The 15141-nt window shown below is 37.1% G+C and overlaps 1 protein-coding gene across 1 annotated transcript in view; it reads right to left on the bottom strand.

The window, feature by feature from the left end:
* Window positions 1–15141, bottom strand: part of RUNDC3B (RUN domain containing 3B) — a 52034-nt gene that overhangs the window by 6686 nt on the left and 30207 nt on the right. Inside the window, exon 8 of the mRNA XM_066552912.1 lies at window positions 14861–15018. Within this exon, the coding sequence (XP_066409009.1) occupies window positions 14861–15018 (158 nt within the window). The remainder of the gene's footprint in view (window positions 1–14860; window positions 15019–15141) is intronic.

Below are 15141 nucleotides of genomic sequence, written 5' to 3'. Positions count from 1 at the left end.
TTCCTAATAATAGTGGAATTTTTGCATTTGACATAGGTTTCTATATTGAATTTATCTAATATTTCTATATTCTATATTCCACAAATTTTGACATCCTACTGTGTGAACAAAGAAATTCTGAAGCAAAGAGTCATCAAAATTTTCCAGGAATTTTAACATAACATTTAAAGATAGTTTCAGTTAATCACTTCTTAAACCACTCTACCATGCTCAGGAAGAAAACCAGACAGCAAGATGATAGATAAACTTGAGGAGAACTAAATATTCTCCTCTTAAATATTTGAGAAGTAAACATTGTCCTCTTAAAGCTTTTATTTTGAATCTTTAAAAATATGTAAAAATAGATTTGAAATTATGAAATCAGTCCAAGCACAGTATCAAATATATATAGAATAGTAGAATCGACAATAAAAGTTAGACAAAATATTCACATCAGATGCCATTAGTTACTATCTATTTTATCAGCTTTTTAAATTATTTAGCTCTTAGCTCTTTTGCAGACATTTTTCATAAGTTTCCACTGCAGCAGAGAGCCATTCTAGAGGCATTGCCTGCAGACAGCAATTCTCTTGATATGCAAAAACTGGCACTGCTTTTGTTTCACCAAACTTATTTGTAGAGTGAAAGTATTAAAGTGGACAGAAACACAGAACCATTTATTCTGGAAAAAAAAGACTATTGAGTCCAACCATAAGCCCATCACTGCCAAGTCCAGCACTAAACCATGTCCCCAAGTGCCATGTCAACACATGCATACAGAATCTTCACACTCCTAATCACCACGAGGAAAAATGATCCTGCTACAAGTATTCAGAAACAGGAAAAGAGGTGGATACAAAAGCATTTGCTACAGAAAAAGTTAAAAAGGAAGAAAATATGATCAAGTTTAAATGATCATGAGGAAAAATGATCCTGCTACAAGTATTCAGAAACAGGAAAAGAGGTGGATACAAAAGCATTTGCTATAGAAAAAGTTAAAAAGGAAGAAAATATGATCAAGTTTTAATGAAAAAAGCAAATACAAATTTCAAAACTCAATGTGAAAAGAAGCTGTGCAAGACTATCTAGTGCTGTCCTGCTCTTGTTCAGACAAGATAAACACTTTCTAGAGGTTAAGAGCTCTCCAAGGACAACTTATTTTATCCAAGGCATATTGAATTTCTACAGTAGTGCTCTTGTTCCCCAGAATGCAAACACTGTAACCAGGCTGGCCAGTTCTGGGCAGATGTACTGCAGGGTTTCAGGCAGGACTTTTCCTTGCACCAGGACTGCAGTGAGTATGCAGTTACATTTTTCAACAAAGTTCAATAAAATATGGTTGTATTGGTTTTGTAGCTGTGAGTATTTAAGGATGATGCAAGATAAGGTTTGTAGACAGTAAGTTAAGCCATTTAATATAGGAGTAAAAGCAAGGACACTCCAAAATGAAAAGAGGGTAGGAGAGATAATAGGATTTACTAAAGGAGGAAGTTAAAAAACAAGGAAATACAATTAAACCTGAGTGAAAACAAGCATATACACCAAGCTGTTAACTCCTTTTCTTCAGTCTGGAAAAGAAGATAAAAACAGTGGCTAAAAGCAGTACTCTCAGGAAGGCATTTGGTACATGGAGAATACAGTGGATAAGAGATTGTATGGCTGTGTTTTGGATGAAAGACAGGCAGTGTGTGAGTTATGGCTGGACAGGGTATCCTGGACTGGCACAGTGGGACTGCAGAGTGCGGAGGTTTTGTGCACTGTAGGAGGATTATCTAAGAACTTATAATGAGAGCAGGGGGGTTAAATCCATTTATGGTACGTTCTCTAATCTAGCCATGAAAAAATTTTTGATTGCCTGAGAGCCTGTGAGCTTCCCCTCTCTCATCCAACTAAGTGGTATCCTCTAGGATTACAATTATTTCCATCTCTTTACAATCATGTTGGCAAAAAAGTAGCAGTAGCTGTTCCATAATCTGAAAGTTAACAGATGTACCCTTAGCAATCCTCACCCCAAACAACACTTTTGTAAGATAACTTCATATAGGGTTTCAAGTTCTGCAAACATTATAAAATAAAGAAATAGTGAAGAGATAGGTAGAGAAAGAACATTCAACAACAATCAAAACATCAGTCTATTACCAACATTAATCTCAAACTGAATCCAAAAAGCAGCACTGTATCAGCTACTAGGAAGAAAATTAACTCTATTCCAGCTGAAAGCAGGGCATTTCTTTTAAAATGACCAAATACCCTTTGTACTACTTCACAGCATAGATTTTTCCATAATGCATATATATATATATATATATATATACACATATATATGTATAAGGGAAGTATAATATACAAAGTCTCGCCATGTTGTCCCAGGATAACATTTAGGCCACCTGAATTGTGGTAGGATTTTTTAATATCTGAAAAAAAGAAAAAACTCCACACAAATTGAAAATACTACTGCAAGTAATAATTTCCTTGGCAAAACAACCAGCAAAAGAGATGAGAACATCTTAGTACTAAAGTACATTATTAAAAACTAACCAATATTTGCCTTACATTTGTAATTTTTTTTCTCGATACCAAGAACTACCATTAAAATTAGGCTCCTGTTCAAAAACAAAAAAAACCTGTTCAGTAAAAACATCCTGCTAAAGAATTCCTGCCTATTACAAAACAGAATTCCTGCCTATTACTGATGAGACTAATCAATACTAACATACTCCCAGGGCGGAAGTAAGTGTCTGCAGATACATATGCTCCCTCCAGGCCTGTAAATTTACTTACATTTATTCAAGAATAACAGAAGCAGCCAAAGCATTCATCAGGTTTACATAGCTATTCCCAAAAATATCTCTGTATGCTCTTGACTTTCAATTCTTTAATTGTGTATTTAAGAAGTTAGGAAATGTAAGATTGGTGAAGTCTTCCAATAAACATCGTTCTCCTATACTGTCCACTTGCCCTGTGTTTGTCAGGTACTCTCCAGAATATTTACTTGCAGATTTCCTCAACTTTTATTATTTCGAAATGTTTATTTAATGATTTAACATTTTGAGAGTATTGCTCAGGATATATGCAGTATTGCTCAGGATAGATGCAGGATATATTTTTGTACAGTACACACAAAAAAATAAAATACAATTGACAAATTACTGCCTATTTCTATCTGTGCTGCCTTTAAGTTCTGGTACAATCATGTTAGGGGCCACTGTGTAAATGAAGCATCAAAAATAGCTTTTTTTTTTTGACTAGACTTTTTTTGTGGTTCTGTTTGTTTGTGTTTATGTTTTTAAAATTTAATTCTTAAGATAAACCCAGAAACACTTCTGTTTGCACTAGCATTGCTTTTGGCAGCTCAGCTGCCTCTCAAGAGATTAAGAAATTACTGCTTTGAATTAACACATTTAAGACTTCTGTATCTTGAAAGTGTGACCTGACTTAATAGCGAGACAGAGGGACAAAAGACAACCTGTATGTTGGGTTCCTGCACACACAACAGAAATTATATAAGTGATTATAGCTGGGCACTTACTATACTCTAATTATATTACCTATGGGAACTTAAAAATAAATAAGTAAATAAAATTCAATCCAAGTTTAGCCCAAGATAATATAGAAAAGCCTTTCCATAACCACATAGAATTTCTGGAGTCATTTCAGCAATACCAGATTTCCAATTTCCCTTGCAATCAAATACAGACTCATTGGAAGCCTACTCCTAAAGTTCCATTTACAGAGGTTTTTTTTCGTTCAACAAAACAAAAGTCAGTTCTGTTTCCAATTATACCTATGAAAAACCAGTAATTTCTTACCTGCAAGTTTAATTTCTCCAAATCCAGAAAATGCCAGTCCAGTTGGCAATTTGCCCTCCTACCAGCAGATGAAGACAGGAAATAAACCAAACAGACTAATTCCCTAAGAAAGGGAATTACATCAGATGAGTGTTCCAGTTCAAGAACTACCTGAGTAGTGAAAAGTAAAAGTGAAAATAAAAGCTTAAAAAAAATAAAAAACATTTGCATAAGAACAAGCTTTAAAAACCTTTATTTAGGACAGGGAATATGGAATGCAAACTCAAATTGATAGCATACATGAGTATAACTAAAATCTGTAAAAGCAACTCCAAAATAAAAAGGGAACTCAGTAGTAGTCAGTAGTCTAGCAGAGCAGTGAGCTGTCTGGACTGGTATGTCATTGGACTTTGAGAAATTAGATCAGCAGGTATGAAAACCAGTTACTTACCAGTAGATTTTGATGCTGCAATATAGCATCTCTCTCAGATTTGTGCCCTGTACACTGACACACTATTCCCCAAACTAGATGCCAGAGCAGTTAGATGCCAGCAGACTTCCAAAAGGCAGTTGCTGCAGTGAAAAAAAAAAAGCAGGAATGTCCTATTGCAACACATTTTCTTATTCTGACTGACCAACAGATCTTCATGTGTTGCAGCCACTGAACTACTTGGGCCACAGAACAGATGCCCTTGGAGTTTCTTCAGCATTTTTTAATCCTCCCTTATTGTCTCTTGGAGAGATCTTGAACTATATCCTAACAAAATTAGTTATCAATTTTATAAAGGCTTCGATTTTCTTGACCTTTGGATAACTTGAGGAAGTTTAAACTGTCAGAAATACCAGCAGCTGGACTCCTGAGTGCTAGGCTAACTGCAGTGGAGACTTTGCTTCTGAACACAGACATCCAGAATGGATCAAAACATACCATAATATGTTAACTTTGCATATGCTCACTAAAAGGGCACTGCAGCACGTGACTGACACTCTTCATGTCCATGGACAAATAACCAGGCCTGATTCTCTGGAGGAGGACAGCAGGCACAACACAACCAGTTTTCCCAGACAGTAGGTCTTGACAGAAAACAAGAATGATGAACTTGATCAGCAACCAAACTACTGAAAAAGTAAAGAGCAGATTTCAGTTCTTCAACCATCATCTCATCTCTGCTGGGAAATGAAGGACTCTTAGCAAACAAGCTTTTTTTTGACAGATTGTCTAATTTGCTTTCTGTAAATATCATTTCAAGCTCAGTTTGTCGTTTAAGGATTCTTTTCCTCTTATGTCAGTGATGTAAATACAACATATCTGTTTATAGCTGAAATCCTTTTAAAAAAACATTTCTACAAGGGTGTGGGAAAAAAATAAATCAAGAACTTTCTTCTTAACAGATCAGGAAAACTGGTATTCTCAAAAAGTTTTTTATCATTTTAACTTGATTCCTTTGAATTAAGTAAAAACAGGAGAAACAACTGCAAAATGGTTAAGTAACTTCAGGTTGACTGAATGACCACTTTTTCTTTAAAATTCTACTATCATATTAAGACAGCAAGAGTTTCATGAGAGATATCCAACAGGGTAATTGGAAGATTAATCTTCTACATACATAGGCAAGTATTTGCCAAAACTAGCATATATAATCTCTTTCAAAATGCAAAGGTTTTAATTACAAACAAAAAAATTAAATTATTAGCAGCAAGCTTTGAGTAATATAAGTCCTTCTTGGCAGTTGAATGTGAATTAATAAAGCTGCCAAACTATGCAAACAGTAAGGCAGAGCTTCAAAATCTTAGAAATTGCAGAATAAAAAAAAGAGGAGGGCAAAAATCTGATTCAAAGGCAAAGAAATGAAAAAAAAACCCAAGCAAAAATCCACAATCAGATATCAACACTAGAAACAGAATCCATGCAACATAATTTGAGTTATAATTTGGATAACAACATAATGAAAAATTACAATGTTAAGTGGTTGCATAAGAACATCTCAATGGCCAACAGAAAAAACACCTGTCTGTATCTCAACCACTTGCTAGCCAAAAGAGGACAGCAGCCAAAACAAGCTTCTTGCTTAGGAATCAGGGAGCACAATGATTGTATTTTCTTGGTTATAACTCCAGGCATTTCCCTGCATCTATTTAAAGCCTTTCTGGAACTCATTTAGGCTGTGTTTTATTTTAACAAAATATTGAAGAAACACAAGACACAAAGTTTAAACTGGAAAAACAAGTTGTAACCTAAATTTACAAATACCACTCATAATTTTAAAAACCTCCAACATTTTTGCAATCATGTGTATGCACAGTGATCTGTAACTCACCTTTCTTTTGAACAAACTATTTGTATTTTAGAGAAACTTATAGTTCTGTTTTGAAAGTATAAAAGGAATTTGCAATCTTTTCCTACTGGATGAAACTTAATTCCTGGTCTGATTTATTTAAACCAATAAATCTAATAAGGTAAATCTGAAGCTAGGATAATTTAAACATCAATTTCTTTTGTCTGATGAATTGCAGAGATACTCCTTCAGTATATCAATGATAAAATAATGTCTGCAAATACAGAACTAGCCTCTCCTCCCCATTCTAACCTGTTGGTGCTCTTCCAACCTTAAAAATGATCATTTTTTTACTATTTGTCATTTAAAGTCCATTTAGTTTGATATTGAATTTCATGTAACTAGCATTAAAAATATTAGAAAACATTAAATTCTGGTCAACTTTTCTCATTTATGTATAAGCAATATGAAATACTTGCTTTTCCCATCAGTATTTTTTGGAACACAGAAGGAAATGTACAGCAGATGAATATGAAGGTTAAGAAATTAAGCACAAAACCCTGTGACTCTCAGAAGCAAATGGTAATGGCAAGGTTATTTATCTAAACAGATAAAGCACAAAGAAATCAAATTCAGGCTCTGTGACTGAAATCCAGCAGTTAATGATTATGCACCATGATTAATTTACCATAATTTTTATCTGTTTCTTTCTAATCCCTCCATTTGCAGCATCAAGTTACTCAAACTCTTTTATGACAAGAAAACCTCAAATTCACCAGAGGTTCCACACACAAGATAATTCTCTTGTGATAATTCTCTTCCTCTTAGAAGAGGAAGACACTGATGTGTGCTGTGTTGCTATGCCAAAGCAAGTACTCTTCTTCTGCCACAGTTCAGGTATATTGACAGAGGAAGGAACTCCTAATCCACACAATCTGCTTTCCTATCATGAATGCACACCATTTGCATCGTACTGAGGCCTTCAGAGGCTCAATACTTGTCATTATTATTATTATTTTGAAAGGCCTTACTTTTCCCTGTTCCCAATCTTTTAATTCTACATTGGACAAATGTTCTGGAGTTTGGAATGCAGAAGGTGCTAATGTCCAAGTAACTTATTTAAAGCTTTCTTGCTTGGTACTTCTATGCAATGCCTTTATCCATAGAAGTGAAACTATGGGAGAAGAGAGAAAAGATAAAAACAGATTTTAGTATTACACATTAGACTTCTAGAAGGGGACACACTGCCATGCTAATGTCATTAAGTATGCAAAATGGGGAAAGAAAAGTCCCTGTGGGTCTCTAACCCACCAAGGGGGACTGCAGAGCAGAAGGGAGCAGAAGGCAGATTCCTTACAAAAGTATTTTTCATTCTGGAGTCAGAAAACATTTTCCTGTAAATATTCCAACACATCCTCGAAGGCACCAATAGCCTCAAAAGCTTTAAACTTTTTTTAGAATGTTAAGGTTTATTTTAAAACAAACCTTTTAACACCCCCTTTTAATAGTTAGGAATAAGAGAGTAAAATATGAGGGGTTAAAAATAAATGTCTCTCTATCTACTGCATCCTGTAGAGTAAGCCCTTTCCTTCAGGCTGCTATCAGCCCAGAAACTTTTGGTTTCCATTTGCACAATAAACCCCTGTGGATTCTAAGAACACAATAATCATGTTGGAGGCTTCACTGCAAATTGTTTAACTGTGCATAGTTCTGCACCTTGCCCTGTATGTTTCTCTCTGAATTGCAGGAATCCCTCTATGTCCTACGCCCAGCTGAACTCTTCCTAGTTATATTTGCAAAAAAGGAAACACCCAGGACTTCTTGGATTTCCACCTCACAAAAAACAGAACTTCCCTTCTTGCTGTCAACTCACACCCTCGTAAAACAGAATGGGATTATGATATTGCAGCAACCTTGAAAAGAAAAAGTTACACCAAAAAAAAATTCAAAACACTGCCTAAACAAAAGTTTTATCATCTCTCAGAATATGTAATATTTTTTCTATGATGTAAAGAAAAAAAAAAACCAAAAAAATCCCAAAACCCACACACAGACAAGTTGAAAAAGAAAGACTTGAAAATCAAGCAAACTGCAATATTAAGGATTTCAAACTGCTGCTCAAACTTGAGGGAGAAGCAGAGGACAGACAGGAAGCATTACAAATAAAAGCATGGCTAATGTGAATTAGGGTTTGATAGCAGGATCCATTAAAGCTTTAAAAGGAAAGGATTTGCATTCTCAGTTTTCACATTCTAGGAAAGAAACTTACCAAGATCAAAGATTAAAATTTAATCTTCAACTTCCTTTCAGTGAGGAAGTAAAGCAGCTGCAACAAATTGGATTTACTGTACTTAAGCAGTTGAAGAATTCAGTTTCTTTGAAAAAAGCCTTAAAAGAGGGACTATCTGAAATGAAGGCAAGAGGGCTAAAAAAAATTGATCCACCTTCCCTACTTCTCCTGATGATTTAGGTTTTGAGCTAGGATTACAAAGCCAGGCAACCCACATTAAAGTTTTACTCACAAGGAGACACAAAACACAGCTAAATTTCAAAGCCTTTGCTCAAAACCTTCTGCTTCCATTTCCTTGGAGAAGCTTTTCTCTGCTTGGTCCCTGTCAGCCCAGCTACAGCCTGCATCCTCCACAGCCCTGACAGCCCAGCTACAGCCTGCATCCTCCACAGCCCAGCTACAGCCTGCATCCTCTACAGCCCTGACAGCCCAGCTACAGCCTGCATCCTCTACAGCCCTGACATCCCAGCTACAGCCTGCATCCTCCACAGCCCTGTCAGCCCAGCTACAGCCTGCATCCTCCACAGCCCAGCTACAGCCTGCATCCTCTACAGCCCAGCTACAGCCTGCATCCTCCACAGCCCTGTCAGCCCAGCTACAGCCTGCATCCTCCACAGCCCAGCTACAGCCTGCATCCTCCAAAGCCCTGTCAGCCCAGCTACAGCCTGCATCCTCCAAAGCCCTGTCAGCCCAGCTACAGCCTGCATCCTCCACAGCCCAGCTACAGCCTGCATCCTCCAAAGCCCTGTCAGCCCAGCTACAGCCTGCATCCTCCACAGCCCAGCTACAGCCTGCATCCTCCACAGCCCTGACAGCCCAGCTACAGCCTGCATCCTCTACAGCCCAGCTACAGCCTGCATCCTCTACAGCCCTGACAGCCCAGCTACAGCCTGCATCCTCTACAGCCCTGACATCCCAGCTACAGCCTGCATCCTCCACAGCCCTGTCAGCCCAGCTACAGCCTGCATCCTCCACAGCCCTGTCCCTGTCAGCCCAGCTACAGCCTGCATCCTCCACAGCCCTGACAGCCCAGCTACAGCCTGCATCCTCCACAGCCCTGTCAGCCCAGCTACAGCCTGCATCCTCCACAGCCCTGACAGCCCAGCTACAGCCTGCATCCTCCACAGCCCTGACATCCCAGCTACAGCCTGCATCCTCCACAGCCCTGTCCCTGTCAGCCCAGCTACAGCCTGCATCCTCCACAGCCCTGACAGCCCAGCTACAGCCTGCATCCTCTACAGCCCTGACAGCCCAGCTACAGCCTGCATCCTCCACAGCCCAGCTACAGCCTGCATCCTCTACAGCCCTGACAGCCCAGCTACAGCCTGCATCCTCTACAGCCCTGACAGCCCAGCTACAGCCTGCATCCTCTACAGCCCTGTGCCTTCCCCTCTGACCCTGCCCTGCCTGCTCACAGCAGCACACCGCAGACTCCAGAGAGTTTACAAACAGCATCTTGACAAAGTGAAGACAAGCAGAGATACCATTTTCATAAGCAAGTTTTTTAACCAAATGGGGCGTGACCATTCACTGAAAAGAAATCATCTTTGCTAAAAGAGAATATAGTGTATCTTCCTTCATGTAGTCCTTAACAGACCTGGTAGGTCATGGTGTGTTTGAAACAGAGAAGCTAATTTTGCCTGGAGTTAATCTCATCCGAATTTACTCTCTTTACAAATACAGCTGTATTATTCAGATAGAAAATTCAGTATTGCTGGATATTAAAATATTAAGTATTATTAATATAATCAAATATTATGTTATATTAAAACATTAAGAATGGAGGAATAGCATAGTTTGGACCTTGAAAAGGCTAATTCTGAAGGAACAGCCAGACAAATTAAACCTATCTTTAAGATATGACAACACATTAAAAAAATTCTTAATTCCACAGTCAAGCTTAATTCAGTATAAGATGTGAGTGTCCCTTCAATTTAATTTGATGCTTATCTATGCCTTAACCAGTAACAGAATTCCAAACATGGAAGACTGACTTTTTTCCCCCCTAACTTTTCTTCCCTCCACAGAACACCATAACAAGATGGGGATCTACAAAGAAACAGTAGAGGGAGATAAAAAAGAGTGGTATAAAATATAGCACAGTCATATGTACATAAAACATATATTATTTTGAATGTACAAAATAACTTTCCCATAAATATGATAAATTGATTAAAAAATTACACCAATGGGGACAAAGTGGCCATACCATCTTACACCAGGCACACCAACCTGAAAACCTGAAAAAATTCTTTAGGAGGAAACCTGTGGTGGTAAACATTACACAAATCACTGTTCTCATTTCAGCAAAAATCAAAGCAGAAGAAAAAACTTCTAAAGCATTTTGAGAGTTTTTCTGCTTTGCATACAATGCTTTCCTTTTTCCTTTCACTTTTTTTAAAAAGATGTTGCAGGTTAAAATGATCAACTTTTATAACATCAGTGAGATCAATTTTTATAGCATCAGCAAGTCAATATGCAGGAAATGAGCCAATCAGGAAATTAATGAATCTCTCTTGTAATCATACATCAATATTTAACATATATAAATATCAATTTCAGATGCAGAATCTGAACTTGAAAGTAACAAAAGCAGATTTTGTCCTAACACAGGTTGTGTGTTAGTCAAAAGAAAGACTAAGAATCACCTTAAGGGGGAAAAAAGCCTGTTTAAGCTGAGCTAAAGAGTTTTAATGCAAGGATATTGTGGGCCAATGGTTTTGCCCAGTCACATCTTTGACTGACCTAACTAGTCCTTCAAGGCAGTGGTCTCAAAGTGGGATGCAGAAGATAATCGTTTGGGGTACTGGAAAATATCCTTCTTGTACTGCTAACAAATTTTTTAAAATGTAACATATTTACATAACAAAGTAAATTGTTTATTTCATCTTTATCTTAAACTCTTCAATTTCTATTTTTGTATGTTTAAGAATGCAAATAATATATTAGCACAATAGTATATTTATATAATTTATAAATAATTATATCTATATTGTGGAGGTTCTTAGAATTTTTTTTACTGATGGTGCGATCAAATGTCCCTGTGCTTCAAGAGACATTCACCATTTCTTTCCAGAAACACAGAGGAGGCAGGAATGTCTGCCTCTGTACATTTCAAATACTCCAGGATCCAGTTCCTTGATGCTTTGGGATCCCTATCCCATCAAATGACAATTCTGTAATTTGAATGTTACAGACTTTGAACTATTTTTTCATCTAGACATGCCATGGATCACAGGCTTCTCCTGGCTGTCCTCCTGTGAGCTGCTATTTTCAAGCACTTCAGAGCAGTTAATTTTACATACTTTAGGGCCTTTAGAACTGCCTCACCCTCACTGTAAAAATACACAATTCTTAGAGAAAAGTGGAGCCAAAAGCACTGCTCTGTAGTGTTCAATTCAAGTTCTAGGAAAAAAAACACATGACAGTGATGACATCTGAAGAAAAAAAATGAAGGGCCTGAGTGGCTCATCATTATTACAATTCACAAAATTGAAATGCCTCATGAACACTGATGGACTGGGGGCATCAACCACCTCTCCAGGAGCCTATTGCAGTGTTTGACCTCCCTTGGGTAAAGGAATGTTTGCCAATGTCCAGTCTGAACCTTCTTCCTGATCAGCTGTTTATTAGCTTAAGGGTACTGAACTGATAATCAGGTTGTCTATTGCAGATTCACTTTTCCAACTTAATTTGCCATCAGATACCTGCCAACAATGTAAGAGGTCCAATCCCCAGATGGGTGGGCATATTGCTAAGGAATGCAATTAAGCTGAGAGACACAAAAAAAAAGTTACTCTTGTGAATAACTAAATGATAAATTTTCAGCTTCACCATTTTCCAGATAATGGTATTCATGAGATCTGTAAAATGGATGAGCTCTTTTAACTAAATTGGAAACTATGTTGTTTGTTCATTGTAGTTTGAATATTCAAGTGCGTGAGACAAAGTTAAGAGTACTGAAAATTGCATAACATGAAGCATAGCAGCTGTAAAAGAAAAATTCCTTCCAAATTTTTCTGACGTCCTATCCCCAGATTTATTTCATGCTTTGCAGCAACCCCCTTAGTGAACGTGCATACAGAAAAGCTTCTCTGTAGGAAATCTAATGTTTAACCTGAAGGCCTTGTTGATCTGTTGATCCTGGGTTAACTGGTTTCCAAGTCAGCAACAGCAACGGCCTATATGGTCAACAAAGTCAGACCTCTATTCCTCACCTTACTTTTTATTTTTTTGGTGGGGGAAGGCAGAAATAGATATAGACTCAGATTCTGTCAAGTCCACTGACAAGATACATAAACATTTTGCTTTTCATGCCTGTGAAATATAATTTTGGAAACCTCAAGAAAACCTTACTCAACAAAAGTTTGAAGTCATAGACCTTGCTACCTTAAGAACAACAGCCAGTAGAATAGAAGAGCATCATCAAAAAGGAAGTATAGAATGTTTATTTATAATTGTTTCAATTACACAGCAAACAATCCTAAACCAGATCTCAAAGTGTTTTACAAACAGCAATGCAGTATGCCTTGGGCAGAATTACAGTCCCAGACTTGCTCTTATCTGCTGATGAAGAATTCAGATTACAGCTTACATTCACTGCTTCAAAATGCCAGTAATGGTAGGGGAGCAAAACACTAAGTTTTGGTATTACTTTAACATCATTCTAAAATGACTGGACCATAAAAAGCAATTGGCCAAAACTCATGCCTCATTACAGACATATTACTGATAAAACACATTCTGCTGCCAGATTACCTTTGGTTGGAATAAAAAACCCAACATAAATACCAAATATGATTAAAATAAGTTAATTATGATGTTGACCATTATAAACCTGCTAGGAATATTTCTTACTCTCCCTCACCTGACAGGCACACTACACTCACAGCCATAAAAATGTAAAATTATACTCCAAATATCTAGAGTAGTTCAGACTCCTGACTGCAGTGTCTCACAAACAGATATACAAGAACACTGTCAAGATACAAGAGGTTATTCCACAATTTGAGCCTTTACACAATAAAGCCATCAAACAAAATCAAACCTGAAAGGCTGAGATCTTCAGAACAGTCTGACTGCATACATCTCAGCTAAAATTTAACAGCAGGTATGAACATTCAAAATTTCCAGTATCAGTGTAGGTTTAAATAAGTTTACACCTTCCCCCACGTCCCCCAAATAACCAGGGATGCCAAAGCAGTATAACATGAATCATTAGGCATATCAGCAAGTTCAGAGAAAAGTTCAAGAACAGGTATATCTCAAAATCTTACAGTCAATCAGAGGGAAAAAAAAGAAATTTGGAAAAACATCTTTTTTTCTTAATCAACTCTGCATTTGGCCTAAATAAAATACCAATTCCATATTCCTGAACATTTTCATAAAATCCATTTCAAGCACTGGCAATAAAATGATCTATCATGAGAGAGAGAGCAGCAGGAAAAAACCTCAAAGCTTTGCTTACAAGCTTGAAATATTTTACTTTGCAGTAAAGACCCTTTTGGATGGTGTCTTCATCTATTCTCTTTATGATGGATTGTTTCAAAGATCTCAGATGGCTGCCGTGTTACTCCATGGCTCAGACATTAACAAATTAATCCAGATTTAAGGCAAAACAACTTGTTTTATATTTGTTATGAAGAGAACATTCAACTGCTGCATTTGAATGGCAGTTTCATGGCAACCTATCACTTAGTGTTCCATCTGCCTGGGTCTTCAAACACAGAATTACAGAATGCCTTGGGCTGGGAGGGACCTTACAGATCATCTTGCTCCAACACCCTGCCATGGGCAGGGACACCTTTCACTGCACCAGGCTGCTCAGAGACCCATCCAATGTGGCAATGTCTCTGCAAAAGGAGAGTACCTCCCCACCCAACAGACAGGGCTGAGAGGATAAACTGTATAATGATCATAAGATACTCCAATATTTATCATGCTAGAAATCACATATACTATAAAAATAAAAAATAAGCCTTCTACTGTTTTAACATTTTGCCTTGCATTGAAGAAAAGGTGATAGTGAAATGTTTTGCCAGTTTGAATAGTTTTAGGACTATCGGAACTCACTTCTACCGTGTCCGAGCCATCACAAATAAATTAAAATCTAGCCAAAGAAAATAAATATTTTTTACTCCTCTTGCCTAACTTTTAAAAAATGGTCTTCAAAAGGTAGCTGGTTTCGATATTTTTAGGGGTAGCCTTAAAACCAGAAGTAATGAAATATAAAGAACATTTTATAAAAATGTGTATAAAATTTAAGCAAGTTACTGTAAGCTATGTCAGATTTTAAAAATTTAAATATTTAATCTCAGAATTATTCTGTTTTACACTACTATGGTTCCCAGGGAGCCATTCCCAAATCCAAGACTTGTCAGATAAAAAAAAAAGCTAAAATACATCAATTTCTTTAAGAAGTTGACTCATTTCCACAGGATTAGAAACTCCACATATTGTATAGTTATATAACTTAAATAATTTAAGTAATGCTGCTGTAGCAATGCATCTCCATTATGCTAACTTACAACTGGTCTTGCAGTTCCACAATGATATATTCCAGCTGCTCCTTCTCCATTTTATGGGCTAGATCCATATCTTCAATTCTTTGTAACAGCAGTTTATTCTGTGAGACAGATTCAGACAGCTGGTTTTCTCTGAGTCGTACCAATTCTTCAAGATAACCCTGAAAATGTAAGTTATTAGAAAACTTTGAAGAACACACAATCAAAACCACTTTTGATTATGCATGCTCATATTTGTTGGTTTATGATGTATACAATTTTATTTTGGGTTTGTTGTAGGTTTT

The sequence above is a fragment of the Molothrus aeneus genome, chromosome 1, assembly GCF_037042795.1.
Source record: "Molothrus aeneus isolate 106 chromosome 1, BPBGC_Maene_1.0, whole genome shotgun sequence".
Taxonomy (NCBI): Eukaryota; Metazoa; Chordata; class Aves; order Passeriformes; family Icteridae; genus Molothrus; species Molothrus aeneus.
Note: the sequence above shows the minus strand (reverse complement) of the source record. Positions and strands in the feature narration are given on the sequence as shown.